The sequence below is a fragment of the Stylophora pistillata genome, chromosome 4 (assembly GCF_964205215.1).
Source record: "Stylophora pistillata chromosome 4, jaStyPist1.2, whole genome shotgun sequence".
NCBI classification, from domain to species: domain Eukaryota; kingdom Metazoa; phylum Cnidaria; class Anthozoa; order Scleractinia; family Pocilloporidae; genus Stylophora; species Stylophora pistillata.
The window spans coordinates 43,337,599-43,354,131 of NC_142522.1; the positions used below are offsets into that span (position 1 = coordinate 43,337,599).

A 16,533-nucleotide genomic window follows, 5' to 3' on the forward strand; every position below is an offset into this window, starting at 1 on the left:
TTATTATCTAAAATGGAGGTAAATTATGCTCAAAGAAATTAGCTTGCAATGTGTTTCCTCACCGAGTACTGAAAGTTGGCGCTTGAGCAAGCAAATAAACATTTCCCAAACGTAATACGTTCAACATGTCGACGAGTTCAGTTTACAGAAGTTATTTTCAAAGGACATCCTTACATTCCAGTCTGAAAGGCAAAATATGTCCACGAATACACAGTTTAAAGTACGCCGACATTTCGCTGATCTGACGATCGCACCACTCGCCAACGATAACATCAACATGCTCACGCCACGCATGCACAGAGGTTTTTCAGCCCTGTCATTGGACAAAATTCTTAGTGCTTGGCCAACAGGAGCAATCATCACTCACTGCTTCTCTTTCCGCTTAGGTCTAAGAGGAGAGTGGAAGCAGCTTTCGTTAACAGGAACTGGCTGGAACCGAGTACCGATTGGTAAGTAATTAACGAAGTAACTAATACTTAGTCCAGTCAGATGTTTGACGAAAAAAATTTTAGTGGTATTAGCTTTCATATACGCTCAAATATATATGTATTAGTTGAGAAGTATGTATGTGAAAAAGTCATCCTCCAAGATGTACCCCTGAATGAACCGCTTTTCATTCAGGGGCACATCTGAATGAAAAGCGGTTCATTCAGGGGCACAGTTCCCGTCAATGGCAACTGTGGATTCGCCACAGTTGCCATTGATGGGAAAAAACTTAGATATTTCAGAACTCACTTCGTGATCTGTGCTTAAAGAGAGACGAAGACTTGGAACTAAAGCATGATAGCGAGAACATTGAGTTGCAGATGATGCATGGAATAAACAACTGTCGGTTCACTTCTGTTTCCACTACTTTAGGATGTCGAGAACATGATTACGTAATAAGAGTGTGACGCTGTTAATATTTACATAGCATTGATTACAGGCCGAGAGTAGTTTGTGTACACGTGTTTTTCGAGTCGAAGGAGCGAGGAATGGAAGTTTTGTATCGATAATAATTAGCCTTGAGCTTGAAATAAAGTTTGTATCAAGACATCTAGTCAGACAATTAAAGCAATTCACTAAACAAGTGGCACCTCCGACAGGACAAGACGAAGTGAGAGTGCTCGAACAAGAGCAAGAATTAGAAAATCAAACGAGACTTACCTGTAAGTTGAAGTTTGATTGGAATTCTATGAGTCACCTACTGCGACAAGGGATCACATGAGATTGCAACACGCATGCGCACATCAGTTTTGAAAGCACGAATGAATGTCATATAATGGGGAAACCAAGTTGTCTCCATTGTTGTGACTGGATGTGTAATGTAGCAGGGTGTGGATAAAGTAACACCCAGTAGGGAGGGGTAATATAGCCCAGGGTGGGCATGTGATCCCTTGTCGCAGTAGGTGACTCAGAATTCCAATCAAACTTCAACTTACAGGTAAGTCTTGTTTAATTTTCTAATTCTATTTTGTCACCACTGCTACAGGGATCCCATGAGACTTTAAAGCCCAGACATTCACATGAGAAGAGTAAATGATAGAACAAAATATGAATTTAATCATAAACATAGGGAAAGTCCTACATACATGTTCATTTCCCAATAGGAACAAAGCAAACACAGGTAGGCAAAATAGCAAAGTGTTTAAACCATTACAACCCTCAAGTCACCCTCACTACGGGGGGGGGGGGGATAGCAAAGTCCAACTCTAGTTAGTCAATTGTGAGTACAGATGTAGTGAAACCACCAGCCTTTTGACAAGGTTTATTGTAGAAGCGATCAAATGTCCTTTCTGAAGACCAGCCAGCAGTGTCTAAAATTTCCTTCACTGGTACAGATACATTTTTAGCTTTCGATGCTGCTGCTGCTCTTGTACTGTGAGGCATAAAGGTGGTGACATCACTACCAGCCTCTGCCATTACAGAACGAATCCACCTTGATATGGTATCTCAACAAGCACGGTGATGTGGCTTTGCGTGGCTAATTAAGAGCTTTGTCTCAGTACCTCTCAAACACTTGGTCCTCTGCAGATATTCTTTCAGGTGGGTAAATACACAGAGAGATTGGTCTGCAGGGAAGGCTTGTAAAAGCACTGATGGTACTTTGTATCCCGGTTGGCTTTGTTTTATGTGCTCTGGGAGAGCAAACTCAAAAAAGCTGTCCCCTTCTTTCATGAACTGGATGTCTAGCATATGGGGGCTCTGCCCTCGTTGTGCTGAAACAAGTGCAATTAGCATCGCTAACTTCAGAGTCAACGTTTTCAGACTAGATTGATTTGGCTTTGACAACGATGACAAATAAGAAAGGACTGGGCTAAGATCCTATGTAGTGTGATAACATGGGGCAGGTGGGTTGTTCTTGAAGATGCCTTTCATGAGGCGGGAAAGAATGGGGTGGCTTCCTAGGTTGACATTGTCAGTGGGAAGAATAATAGCTGACAGAGCACTTCTTGCTTTGGTTATGGTAGTGTACGATAAGCCTTGTTCATGCAAGCTGACTAGGAAATCCAGCACTGTATTTAAAGGTGGGCTGTATGAATTAACTTCCCATTTAGAGCAAAAGTCATGCCATTGCTAGATATATGGGGCATATTGTTTTTGGGTACCCGTTGACCAAGACTGCAGAATGATACGTATGATGCACGATCCTCGCAGTAGGTAGCACTATTTATGCAATAGCGAAAATCAGACCTGAAAAAAATCAGGCCTGTACGGGATTCGAACCACTGACCTCTGCAATACTAGTGCAGCGCTCTACCAATTGAGCTAACAAGCCAACTGGGATCAGGCCGTTAAGTTGATTCGTAATAAACCAGTGAAAGTGATAAATCAGATACAATGAATATATGAAGTTCATATATTTTTGAACTGTGGTATTAGATACGTATGATGCACGATCCTCTCAGTAGATAGCGCTACTGCAGGATGATGCTGGTAGCTTTGCTTGAAATATCTCTCTGTTGGAAGGACTCCCTGATACTTTGCAAGCCATTAATTGCAACCGTCTGCTGAGAGGATGAGTTGCATTGCTGTGGGACAGGAACAGAAGATTGTCGGTCTGGGGAAGTGTTAAGGGGTTGTCGATCAGAAGGTGCAAGAGGAGTGTAAACTAAGGTTGAGTTGTCCATATTGGCACAATGAGGATTCCTGTTGATTGATCCTGCTCTATCTTCTGTAGGCAGGTAGCAAGGAGGCTAAAGGGTGGGAAAGCATAAAAGTAATAAGGTTTCCAATTCATGAGAAAAGCGTTAATAAACTGTGCCCCAGGGTCAGGTCTCCATGAAAACTATTGAGGGACCTTAAAGTTAAGTCTAGAGGCAAACAGGTCAATGTTAAACTTGCCCCACCGTTCCTGTATAGCATTAAAAACCTCCTGGGACAAGGGCCATTCAGTAGACTCTTTGAGTGCCCTGGATTCCTTGTCAGCTTGAATATTTTCAGACCCGGAGATATGGGTGGCACTAAGCCAGATGTTGTGGTTTAGACACCAGTCCCATATAACGGTTGCTATTTCAGTGCATGGTATTGATTTAATACCTCCCATTGCATTTATGTATGCTAGAGCAGTGGTGTTATCGGTCTGAACGAGAAATGTGTTTCTCACTGAAAGCACCTCAAAGGGATTTTAGACCCAATAAAACGGCTTTCAATTCAAGAAAGTTTATGTGGTATCTTTGTTCCTCTAGACTCCAAAATCCCCCTGTGGAGGTTTCTCCACAGACGGCTCCCCAACCCAATTTTGAGGCATCAGTAGCTAGAGTGAGGTCAGGGTTGCCATGGTGAATGGGTTTAGATGTAGTTAGGACATTATCTATCCACCATGCCAATTCGGTCTTAGACTGGGCAGACAAGGTCATAGTGCTGTCAAAGTTCCCTTTGTTGGCACGGAGTGCACAAATTTTGTCAAGCTCCAAATGCCTATAGTGCATTTCAGCAAATTCCACAGCAGGAAAGCGAGAAACAAGGAAGCCTATGACCTGTGCGACACTGCGTATAGTAGCTGTTTTTTGGAGCAGCAAGTTTTGACAAGCAGATCTGACCTTCATGGCTTTGGCATCTGTGAGGTTTACTGTCATAGTGCTACTGTCCAGTACAAAACCCAAAAAATCTATTTTTTGCTGGGGTTGGAGCACAGACTTCACCGGGTGGATAGTGAAGCCAAGGTTAGTAAACAAACAAACAGTATCTGCTATATTTCTATGACATGCATCGAAACTCTGACCAACAAGTAAGGAGTCATCAATATGTCCCATACATGTATGGCCAATCGAACGTTATCGGGCATAGACTGGTTTGAGGATTTTAGTAAAAATCCTGGGGGCAGATGATAGACCGTTAGGTAAGCATGTAGACTGATAGTATTTCCCTTTCCATTGAAACATGAGGAGCTTTCTGTCTTCCTCTGCTATGGGAATGGAATAATAGGCATCCTTGAGATCTACAGATGCCATAAAACATCCAGGTCGGATGAGCATGAGGGCAGTATGAAATGTGTCCATTTTGAAATGGTGGTAATCGACAAACTTATTAAGTGGTTTCAGATTGAGGATCATCCGGAAAGCACCATCCTTTTTAGGACGAATGAAGATATTTGAGGTAAAACCATCAGGTACACAGTTGGTAACCTGAAGAACTTCTTTGCTAACAAGCTTAGCAATTTCTGCGTCAATAATCATGATTTCAGGAACTGAGAAATTGATTTTATTAGGTTGAACTGTCTGTGTTGGGTACTCCGCCTCAAACGCTATATGGTGATGCTTTATGGCATCCAAGATAACTGGGTCATTAGTTAATGATTCCCAAAAGGGCAGATGGTGTCTCACTTGCCCTGCTCTAAAATGTTCAATCCGTTTGTGCAAGTCGTTTAAATTAATACTTGTAGTGGGAACTGTTTCACTTACCTGGTCATTAGAGGCAGAAAATCCTATCAGAGAAGAGACTGTGCACCGTTACAAGGTATCGCGCTGATGAATGTAAGAGCAAATTAAGATGTCAGATCTGTGATCGCAAACATCACACGTCCATTTGTCACAAGCAAGAAAACAATGCTAATGCACTCCTCGTCGCCACAGGGATTCCAAGCGGAAACAGAGTTGTTGTGGTTGAAGTAGAAGGGATAAAATGTCGCGCTTTGTTGAACACGGGAACAGGGAGTTCATATGCATAGGCAGCCCTTTGGACCGCATTTTAAGCATTGGTCAAAAGAAAGAAGTCCGAAAAATAGAGCTGTTGCTTGGAGCGTCGACAAGGGAAGTAGAGCTGGCCACTATCACCATTTCTGATGTAAGCCGAAAATTTTCAATGCCTATGGAAGTCACTAAAGTGGATAAAGGAGAGCTGCTTTTCCTAGAAAACCAAAAATATCAAGAAGTGATTGCAAGAAACCCACACTACAACAACAACAACAACAACAACTACAACAACAACAACTTTATTTACCCTTATTCTTGGAAAGGTTAAATTAACATCAAATCAAAATTAAAATTAAGAGTGTATTTGCTTCCTTAAAAAACGAGAACGTTAACAAGGCTAGGAAGCCAAATTACATAGAATGAATTACAATATTAAGGTCGGGACACACACACTTACATATAGACACATACACACAGAATTAAACTAAAAATAATTATGAATAAACGAAATTTACACAGAACACAAAACAGAATTGAAGAACTAAACGAAAAATTCGACTAAAAGACGCAGACGATGAAAACGGCCATCTTGACAACTCGTGACCCACCACTCAGCCCAAGTATTAATATACATATAGCAGGACATGAGCCACAGATTAGGAGGTACTAACCTTTCAAGGACGTTTGTTCAATGCAACACAACTATTTTATTCGACACTTGTCGGGAGTTGTAATGAACGATGTGGACACAAAAAGTCGCTTACCAGTCCACATAATACTTGGAGCCGGTGACTACGCTAAAGTGAAAACAGAGAGTGTACCGAAGATTGGTGAGCCTGGTTAGCCTGTGGCTGAGTTGACGAAATTTGGCTGGATTGTCATAGCTCCAGGAAAAGAGCCTCTAGACGTAACAAACGTTCTGTTGACTCAAACATCACATGTGGACTACGAGGAACTTTGTCGTCTGGATGTACTTGGCTTATCGGACACACCCCCTAACGACCAGGGCAGCGTGTATGCCGAATTTAAGGAGCAACTTGTACGACATAAGGAGGGCTGGTATGAGACTGGTTTACCTTGGCGAGGAAATCATCCTGTGTTACCAAACAATAGGGACGGAGGGCTACGACGATTAGCAAGTCTAAACAAGAAGCTTGAGCGTCAGGAATCAACAAATCAATATGCAGAGATAATTGAAGATCAGAAGAAAGAAGGAGTTGTCGAGAGAGCAGACGAGTCATCTGTCAATGGCAGATAGTTCTACATACCACACAAACCTGTCGTGAGAGCCACAGCAGAATCAACAAAACTGCGAATTGTGTACGACGACTCAGCAAGAGCCTCCAGCGGCTCTCCGTCGCTAAACGACTGTTTGCATACTGGCCCGCCCCTGCAGAATAAACTCTGGAGCGTGCTAGTTAGAGAGCGCTTTAATCCTGTGGCCATTACTGGCGATTTACAGGAAGCATTTCTACAAGTGAGAGTAAGAGAGACTGACCACGACGCAATGCGCTTTTACTGGCGCCGGGACGAACAATCCCCATTGGAGACCTTGCGATTTACCAGAGCACTATTTGGACTTGCGCCATCTCTCTTTTTGCTTGGGGGAGTGATCGAGATGCACCTTAACAATTGGGAGGAGAGAGAGCCGGAACTGGTAGCCAAGATTCGCAAAGAACTGTACGTTGACGACTTAATCTCGGGATCAACTACAGTATGCAAGACTTGAAAACTAAAAGATAAGACCACGACAATCTTCCAAGACGCTTGTTTCAACCTCCATAAATGGCACTCAAACGTCCCCTAGCTGGAATTAGAGCAGTCTTCTAAAGAAGAAGGAGAACCAACCTACGCCAAACAGCAGTTAGGAGTCCCACAAGGAACATTTTCTAGTATTCTTGGGCTCCCGTGGAACAAAGAAAAAGACTCTCTTAGCATCACAGTCCCACCAGAGAAAGCAACGCTGACTAAGAGAGGTATCTTAGCTAAGCTAGCTAAGATATCTGATCCCCTGGGACTTGTCTCGTCCGAGCCACTTAGTGGCAAACTCATATACCGTGCAGTTTGTGATATGAAGGGAGCCTGGGACGCAGACCTATCACGTGACCTTGCCAAGCTGTGGGTTAAGTGGGAAAGCAGACTACCAGAACGTTTTACCATACCAAGATCGCTAGCTGTTCATAGAGAGGAAATCGAGCAAATCGATCTACATTCGTTTGGAGACGCGTGCGCGAATGGAGTCGCAGCCTGTGTTTATGCAGCCATTCAACAAGCATCCGGAACAAACCGGGGCCTAATTGCAGCCAGATCGAGATTGTCCAAAAAGGTCTGACCATCCCGCGGTTGGAACTGGTCGCTGGTCACATGGCTGTGAACACTGTTGACAATGTGAGAGACGCTCTGGATGGGCTTCCTGTAAGAAGTATACACTGCTGGGTGGACAGTTCAGTGGCTTTGATAATATAAATTGGCCACCGTAAAGAGTTTCTGACATTTCAAGCGTTAGCTCTTCGTCAGAACGAAAGGCTAGCGCTCCAGACGTCAGATTAGAAACTCTCTATGAACTCAGTTGATAATATCAAATAATCTACGCGTACTCCCCCCAACCGACTTAGAACCTAAGTTTCGTTAGAAACTTACCTCCTGTATTTATTTCATAGTGACTCGACTTCGTATTTTTTATTAAAATTTACACTTTATTAATAGAATTAATTTAAAAAAAATTTGCTTTTATTTCTGCTCATTTGTTCCTTCAAACTTACGGCAACTCCGGAGCCTGTCGATCTCCCTCGAGCTTTGACTCATTTGCAGTCGATTTGCATTCGACGTATCCACGAGTGACCGGTCATAATTCATCAGTGTGCGTGAGGGAGTGGGGGGGGGGGGGGGGGAGGGGGATTGTGGTTGCGTCAGGAGAAAATCTATCTGATTCCTTCAATCAACGCTCTGTTCATCGGTAATTATACTTTGCATGACTCCCCCTCCCATGTAGTATACACGAAAACAATTATTTGTCCAAGTATCGGTGAAAGATGATTAAACTTGAAGGAAATACACTACCCGCTCTATTTCTCTAACTTTACAAAAGTGTTTCAATCCAATTTAATTTTAACTCTTTTGGTATAGGAAAACCCTGAAATCAACAATCAGAGGGAAGATGGCGTTTGTGACAAAACAGACCTCAAGTATTGTCCACGTTGCAATTAATTTGATCAGCTTCCTTGTTATTTGCACCAGAGCAGATGTAACAAGTGAGTGTGCCAACGTCGCTACGTGTATTGGAACCTATGCTGACATTTACAATTCCTTAGCATCAGATGAGAGCAGTTTCAACATCGAATCCGCCTTATATCCGGCCAATGAGCCTTCCTCAGTTCTTGTCTTCGTCAACCTATGTGGTCAGAATGGATCAGATAAAGCTTGCGACAATTCCACGCCTGGTGTAAAGAAGTACACATGGAGTTTAAGAAGCCTGTATGCCGCTTTTCCTCCACTTTTCCTTGAGATCTCATCTCTCTTCTCGATACTGGTGACTCCACGGACGAAACATCTAAACATTACAATTCCACCCTTTTGCTGCAATGTTTCAGAAGAAGACAGGGAAAAAATGATTAAAAATGTACTGGCTTCGGTAAGTATCTCTATTAGTTATTTCACATATACAGGACGAAATGCTGCGTATTACCAGCCACGAAGTAATTTTTTTCACAAGTATTCGACAATTTTTTTTTCTGTGAGTAGAGGTTCAATTATAATAAGTAGCTAAAACTAAAATTTTTACAGCCTTGGTTAGTTTTTTTTATGCTTTTTCAGTTGTTTGTGTTCACTCAGGGTTTGTCAAAACTTGATCAAATATTTTCCTTTCTCTGCTCAAGGGTAATGCTAACGTTTCTTCGAATTGTCTTGAAGTATTTTCGTGAATTAGCAGTAATCATCATTATTTTAACATTTCGGAGTTTCATTTCTTTGGCATTTCACCGCGTCGGATTGCCAAAGGGTAGCTTTTTAGGCGTGTTAGGAAATCCCGTCAAATTTCCATGAATGAAATTCCTTTGTCGACCCTCGTGGAAATCTTTATTTTTCAGCTTCTTGAGTCAGTTCGCACGAGTGATATAATTGGCCATTAACATACAGTATCGATGATGTCAGTAGCAAGCCTCTAGTCAACGTATACCAGACGGAAAGAGGGGAAGGGTAATTGGAACGAGGGGGCCTCGGACCGTCGGAGTATTAGGCTAACGGACCTCCGAGCTTTCAAATAACATAACATTTCTGCCTATGGCAAAACAAGTGGTACTTTACAACGTCTGATTTACTGAGTGGTAAAGGCCAGAAATAAAGATCAGAAATGATGACTTCCGCTCAGGTTGTCGAAACCGCCGTCTATTTCCATTACTGCTTGAGTAGAATACTTCTTATATCACCGAAGACGGTTCTTTACTCTACATGCTCCACTCTTATAATCACATCTGATGTATAATTCTTTTGCAGCTTCAAGACCTCGCTGTTCTTCCAGGCTTGCGAGATCCACGGTTGAATTTTGCAGAATCTGTCATAGAAGGGCATATCCTAGACATGAAGGCTTCAGGACGTTCTTATACAAGGGTAGTTTTGTGGTTTTCTCTCCTGTGTCCCTTGATGTTTGGTCCATTTTTATATTTTTGGGTCTTACAATGCATGAAAGATGACACTCAAAGTAAATCACTCTTAGATAGCGATGAAAATCGTTGTAGGATAGATTATATTTGTTGTAAAAAGGAAAAACCACTAATACGTTCAGTCACTGTATTTTGTTCTTTTCTGTTGCTGATAGAGGTTATATTTGTCTTAGTTTGCGAGCGAACATCCATCGAGATTTCAAAAAGAGGAAATATGTCGCGAGACTTTATTGTGCTCGTTGTGTTTATACCAGAATGGTTAATAATATGCTCCTCTAATTGCCTTTGTTTCAAAGATTTGGATATTAGTTCATTTTGTAGCAGATTAATGCTCATCGTGTGCACAAGCCTGGTTAGTTACCATTTGAGCTGGGTTGCAATAGGTATCATGATTAATCCAGCTTGGGGCGTGTCTATTTTGTTGGGATTCTCCTTTTTTTTCATTACCTTATTTTTCGTTATCAGTGAAATAGCCCACGCAAGTTACTCCTGCCTTTCCACCTTTTCCGCATTTACACCTGGCTTCCTCGGTCTCTGCTTTATTTTCGTTCCTCCAGTATTAGTTGGACAGTCATTTTATGGTCGGGAAACTGCAGATGATATTCTTAAAACAGCGTTTTTGTCTGTTATCGGTGCTGTGTCGTGGCTGTCCTTCAAATCTCGCAAAGTTTCCTCTAATAGTTCACAGTGCATTGAAGCTGCGAATAAGGCAGCAGATGCAGCGAAGGAACTGGCCGCAAAAATAACCGAACTTCAGCCTGATGGGACTGGAATTCATTCTGCAATTGTGGCAGCAACTACAGCTGCATGCAACTCAGCTAGTGCAGCTGCGGCCGCGGCTACCGCGGTGGCTGCTGCATTGGCTGAGACTGGTAGGAACGAAAACACCACCCCCAATGGAAATGAACTAGGCGAGGAAGGACTTCCCCTTCGAAGCAATAGAAGACCAAGTCCCCAATAACTGATTCGATGTTGGTCTGCCTCCCTGTTTCCTCTTCTTTGCTCCTGCCTTTCGTGCATGCTCTCGAAAAGTGTTCTTTCTCACCCCAAGCCTAGGTTTTAATGGTGAGGGCCTAATAGTTTATGTAAGAGTACTAAGCGTTTGCTCTTAAAAATACTCTGCCTTATATTTAGGATAGATAATGATATTACGCTAGTTTTAGCTAGACTGCGTGGCGAGTCGCTCCTTGGGGCTTATGTGTCCTTATTCTTCTTTGACTTTAGTTTGCTAGCTCCTAGAGAGTGTTAGTTCTTGTTTCTTAGTTTATGATATTATATCGATTTCCTGTGATGTATTAGGTAGACACCCCGTAGATTTTAATTGGACTTCATAGAAATAAAAGAATGCAAGCAAAGATATTTTATTACCTTGGCAATCGAACATTCGAACCTCCACTATTTTCTCGTTGAGTATGTCGATCTCGATCATTCCTTGCTAAGAAAAAATTCTCATTTCTCTTTTACGGCCAGTTTTCTTCAACATCCCGCATTTTCTTCTGCTTTTAAAGTGGCCGTAGGGAAAGGGTTCGATTATATCTGTTATCGGTAGCGTTTGAACTGGTAAGAAGGAAAACCTCTTCTAACTACATAACAGACAGCATATCCAGGTTACCTTTAAAGAATCAAGAAATGTATTTTGAATTCATCTCTAAATGAGCAAGGGTTTCTTAAAACTTTTGACGATAAAAATCAACGGTAAAACATGACGTTTCGACCGTGCTTCGGTCATTGTCAAGTGAATGGAATGAAATACAGTAAATGTATATATATATATATATACACGTACGAAATATAAAAAAGTTTTTGCAGGTGTAAACAAACAAAACTACAAAGAAATTGCTAGTAAAAAGCTAATTAAAAACCTTAGCACGAATTGAATCAGACTGTACTTTGAGAGCAGGTCTTAACTTGTGAATAAAAAACATCTCATAGACGAGACAGTCAAATGTTCGTGCACTTCATTAAGGTGCTAAAGTTCTTTCCAAGATCCTCTGGAGTCAAAAAATGTTTGTCGCGAAAATTTTTGCCAATTGACGAAGAGGAGTTTTTATGTTCTTCAATACGTTGGTGTAGATGACGGCGTGTGAAACCAACATAACCTGCATCGCACAGGTCACATTGAAATTTGTAAACAAGGCACTGTTGGTTCAAAATCGGCGGCTTAGCTTCTCGCAATTTGAGGTCTCGACCAATCTTCTGGCTAACAAATACAGGTTGTAAGGTCGTCTGGATCCTATGACTTAGATCTTTAAGTTGGGCACGAACAATATCAGTGGATGCCTGATCCTTATACGGTAGGACAACGCGAATGGGGTCCGATCGATCGCTGACAGCAGGTAAGGAAACTGGTTGATCAGATACTTTGGCGGCAACAAACCGTCAAATGGTAGAATTGACTAGATTATCAGGATATTTCAAACGAGAAAATACTGATTTAAGTCGATCGCATTCTTCAGAGAAATAACGCCAATTAGATGAAAGTCGAGATGCACGATCAAGCATAGTTTTTAATAACCCACGTTTGTAACGATCATCTACATGGCTCTTGTAATGTAGTAAAAGGTCCGTATTTGTAGGTTTGACGTACACCTTGGTCTCAACATGTGTACGTTTGTTGAGCAGCTGGGTGCCCGGCAAAAAAGGGAGCATGCTGTTACTCTCCGGCTCCATGGTAAACTTAATAGAGGAATAGCACTGGTTTAAAATGTCGAGGAAATTGTCTGCTGATGCTTTGTTCGGCATAATGGTCAATGTGTCATCGACAAATCTCTTGTAGTACGTGGGCATCTTGCCTTCACGCTCCAGGGTTTCTTCGATGCTGCACATTAAAGCGTTGGCTAACAGAGGACCAAGGGGGGAGCCCATAGCAACTCCGTCGATCTGTTCATATAGCCGGCCGTTAAACGTGAAAAGTTGGTCCTTAGTTGCCGCTCTAAGAAGATCGACAAGATCCAGCTTATTGAGGTTAAGATGGTATGTTTCATTGAACCAATTATTAATGAAAGCCTTATCGGCGAGTAGTTGTATGGTCTCCTCCAAGGGTACGTTGGTAAATAATGAAGAAACATCATAGGAAACCAGAATATCTCCACTGTTAATAACCATTTCGTGGATCTCGTTCACGAACTCAAAGGTGTCGCTTATCATATACTGATTTGTGGCGAGAGGTTTTAGTTTGTCATCTAGCCATTTGTGATTCTAGCTCCTTCTCCTTTTGCAATAGGGGGTGATCGTGTTTCGGTGGTCTACCTCTACGCTTTGGTCTCTCAGGCTCTACTATCCTAAATTTGGTGGCATTGTTTATGGATGCGTCAGCAAGTAACCGTAGGTATTCATCCTTGTCTAAGACCACGACGCCAGATCCCTTGTCAGGTTTTGTTACGACTATTTCCTCTCGCCTCTTCAATTGATGAATGCCTTTCAGGAGTGTTTGTGGAGGTTTAGGGCCTTTTCGGTGAATATAATTCAGCGCCACTGAGCGTAGAGTAGAGGCTGCAAGGTCACGAAATTCTTCCGGTAAGCGTGGCTCGAGCTTCCAATAGGCTTTCTCAAAGCTGGCCTTAACATCAATCGAGGACACGTTTTTAGGGATGGCAAAATTCAAACCACGACAGAGCACAAGTTTTTGGAAAAAAGAGAGTTTGTACGAAGAGATGTTAATAATGTGTTCGTCGACATCCTCATGTCTTGATATTAATCGTGATATTTTCCTGGTGTGAATATCCAACACTTCGTGATAGTATTTCTTGCGGAGTTCAGTCATCGTTCTCAGAATGCAAGAGTAGCGAAAGAAGCTACATGTTTGACGTATATCGTCGTAGATTGAATTAGTCTCCGATTTGAGTGACACGCTGAGGCGTCTCTTCTGGCGAAGTTCTTCAGCAAGAACATTCTTAGAGAAGGTCCCAGAAGAATGTTTCCATTTGCGACATTTGTCTTGATCAACTTTGAAGCGAACTCCTCGATTGATTTGGTTTAATCACAACGATGAAACAGATCTACAGGATAAATCACAATATCCATACACTAAGTAACGCGAACTATAAAGCTAAACGAAACACAATATAATAGACTTACGATGATAAGTTCAATTCGCAAGATATTTGTTGATGTTCATGAGTTCGAGTGTCCGAAACAATCTGGCTGACTAGCACAGGTGAGTGGTCCTAACGAGTCCTCAGTATGTGGCCAGCGGTAGTCCCTTCGTCCCCCCCAGTCCGAGAACCGAGAACGGTACAACGTATAGCTTCGGTTGTAGGACTCAAGTGACCCATTGTCCTGTTTCGGGTTCGTACCGTTTGGGCGGTCGTGTTAAGCGGCGAGGACGTGTAGCTGGTTCGGGCGGCAGTTGAGGTGGCGTAATGGGCGTTGTGGAATCCTCATCAGCCGCTACTGGTAACTGGGGGTCTCGAGACTGTATGTCGGGAACGGGGCTGTTATCCTGTGCCGGGGCGAGGGGCTACATCGGTGCTGGGTCGAGGACCGCAGTTGGTACGTTGAGCTTTGCTTCAGTGGTGCGCTTAGACTCAGCATTAGGTTGTGGGGGCACAGGGGGCTGTGGGTGTGGGCACTGGTCAGCACTGCTGGTGGGCTGGTGGGCAGGTGGCGGTGGTGGACGGATAGAGGGCGTAGCTGGTGTATAGGCTCGCAGGAAGCAGCGGTTGCGTAGTGTGATTCGCCCAGAGCCGTCCACCTTGACACGATATTGGTCATGGCCGGCTGATTCCACCACTATCCCTGACCGGTCCCATTTGGTGGGGTTGGGGCCTTGTTGATTCTGCAAGACGACTCTCTCGCCAAGGGACAGAGGACAGAGGGGGCGTGAGTGGGCTTTCAGACCTCAAATTGCGAGAAGCTAAGCCGCCGATTTTGAACCAACAGTGCCTTGTTTACAAATTTCAATGTGACCTGTGCGATGCAGGTTATGTTGGTTTCACACGCCGTCATCTACACCAACGTATTGAAGAACATAAAAACTCCTCTTCGTCAATTGGCAAAAATTTTCGCGACAAACATTCTTTGACTCCAAAGGATCTTAGAAAGAACTTTAGCACCTTAATGAAGTGCACGAACAAATTTGACTGTCTCGTCTATGAGATGTTTTTTATTCACAAGTTAAGACCTGCTCTCAATGTACAGTCTGATTCAATTCGTGCTAAGGTTTTTAATTAGCTTTTTACTAGCACTTTCTTTGTAGTTTTATTGTTTGTTTACACCTGCAAAAACCTTTTTATATTTCGTACGTGTATATATACATATATTTACTGTATTTCATTCCATTCACTTGACAATGACCGAAGCACGGTCGAAACGTCATGTTTTACCGTTCATTTTTATCGTCATCTCTAAATGCAATCGTTTAAACAATTATTTTTTTCCTTTTGTGTAATTAGTGCTATGATTCACCGAAATTTTGACGATTGTCATTGAGAAAATCTTACGTCAACATTGCAATATTGCCAGTGTTCAGTTAAGTCACAAACATCAATATGTTCATCGTATGTTGATTTTACCATATACTTAGTATGGAAATCACTTTCACTCTCATAAATTGTGCGGTTTTTTTTCTCTTTTTTTCCTTTGTACTACAGTTTTTATTCTCATGCTGAGAAGGCATTTTATGGAAGAAAAAGTGTTCATGAACTGACTGAACATGTTCTGCTTGGCATCTGTAATGTTATAGACATTTTTGTAATCCCTAAGGGATAAACTTGTAACCGAAACTGTTCCTCTGCCTCCTATTAGGCGGTGCCATCGAGCTCCAAAAGTAACTCAAGGAGGAAAAAGTTTTCTCTCAAACTTCTCACTGCACATATACCCAGAACCCAGCTGTTAAGTCTAAGACAACCATGAACGTTTTGTGGCTAGAGGAGGATTCATATCAATGGAAGAGTTTCCGTGTACTGTTCGAACTAGGAGCTTTCCATCTGATCGAATACCATTATTAACCCTGTAACAAAGAGACCATCAACGTCTTTTATGTCACAGCTCAGCCAGGGAATATAAACAAGGTCAAATGATTTTTTTTCTTGTACTGCGGCCAGGTTTCTCATTTTCAAAGTCAGTAACGTACAACCCTTTAGAGATCATGGAGTATGAAAAGGTTGAAATTTGTTGCTTTTCGGGAAAACGTTTCCGAACAAAATGGAAGCGTTGCATTGTTTTCAAATTCTTTCTTTTAGTTTAATTTTAATAAAAACTTCGAGCCAAAATCAGCCTAAGTTTTTTTTCCTTTTGACAACAACTCTCTAAAGTCAAAGGACTTTTAAAAAAATCGCGAATATCAGGAATAAAAACTGTAGCGATGACTTCGATTTTTTTTCCCGACAAATCAGAGGCAATGTGCCAGTTTTTGAAAAAACGTGACCATCCTGTTTCTGTCGTTCAAGCGGGACACCACCGCGCCCAACAAATTGATCGATCGACAGTCAGCACTCATGGTCACAAGGAAAATACCGACCGCTTTCCATTCACTCTCATATTTCACCCTCACAATCATGCGACTAAATTCATCATTCTTTAAATTACTTCACAACGATTCAGAGACAGGTATTGTCCTTTCCGCAACTTCCACTTATTTAATTCAAATGCGCCGGACCAAAAAAAAAATTAGGCAACTTTCTAGTCAGAGGTTAACAAAAAACTAATGACAAACCCAGCAAGCGCACGATGTAAAACTTGTCCTTTCATTCATAACTTTGATAAAATATCAGGACCCAAACGATCGATTAAGACAGGAATGGGCTCCTGATTAAGACTAC

General features: G+C 42.2%; 1 protein-coding gene, 1 non-coding gene and 1 pseudogene across 3 annotated transcripts; 2 read left to right on the plus strand and 1 right to left on the minus strand.

The window, feature by feature from the left end:
* Window positions 1-332: 332 nt before the first annotated feature.
* On the plus strand, window positions 333-11,131 carry LOC111333126 (uncharacterized). 2 transcript variants are annotated; one of them, XM_088757148.1, is made up of 3 exons: window positions 333-449; window positions 8,241-8,745; window positions 9,606-11,131. In XM_088757148.1, exons 2-3 carry the CDS (start codon window positions 8,272-8,274, stop codon window positions 10,731-10,733), a joined length of 1,602 nt encoding a protein of 533 aa, XP_088613274.1. In that variant the 5' UTR covers window positions 333-449; window positions 8,241-8,271; the 3' UTR covers window positions 10,734-11,131. The 2 variants fall into 2 exon arrangements, with proteins under 2 accessions (XP_088613274.1, XP_022794379.1); XM_022938644.2 differs by lacking the exon at window positions 333-449 and adding an exon at window positions 1,237-4,145.
* Window positions 4,156-7,982, plus strand: LOC148733876 (uncharacterized; annotated as a pseudogene).
* Window positions 11,132-11,289: 158 nt separating the features above from the next.
* On the minus strand, window positions 11,290-13,593 carry LOC111333127 (uncharacterized). Its single transcript, XR_016000060.1, has one exon. It is a non-coding gene; the product is annotated as an uncharacterized LOC111333127 (transcript).
* Window positions 13,594-16,533: the final 2,940 nt, after the last annotated feature.

Bases quoted from the DNA above. Each gene is read 5' to 3' on its own strand.
- LOC111333126 (XM_022938644.2), top strand. From the start codon at position 4,027: ATGGCTTTGGCATCTGTGAGGTTTACTGTCATAGTGCTACTGTCCAGT. The intron at 4,146-8,240 runs GTTAGTAAACAA...CTTTTGGTATAG, and splicing joins GGGTGGATAGTGAAGCCAAG to GAAAACCCTGAAATCAACAA. The intron at 8,746-9,605 runs GTAAGTATCTCT...ATTCTTTTGCAG, and splicing joins TTAAAAATGTACTGGCTTCG to CTTCAAGACCTCGCTGTTCT.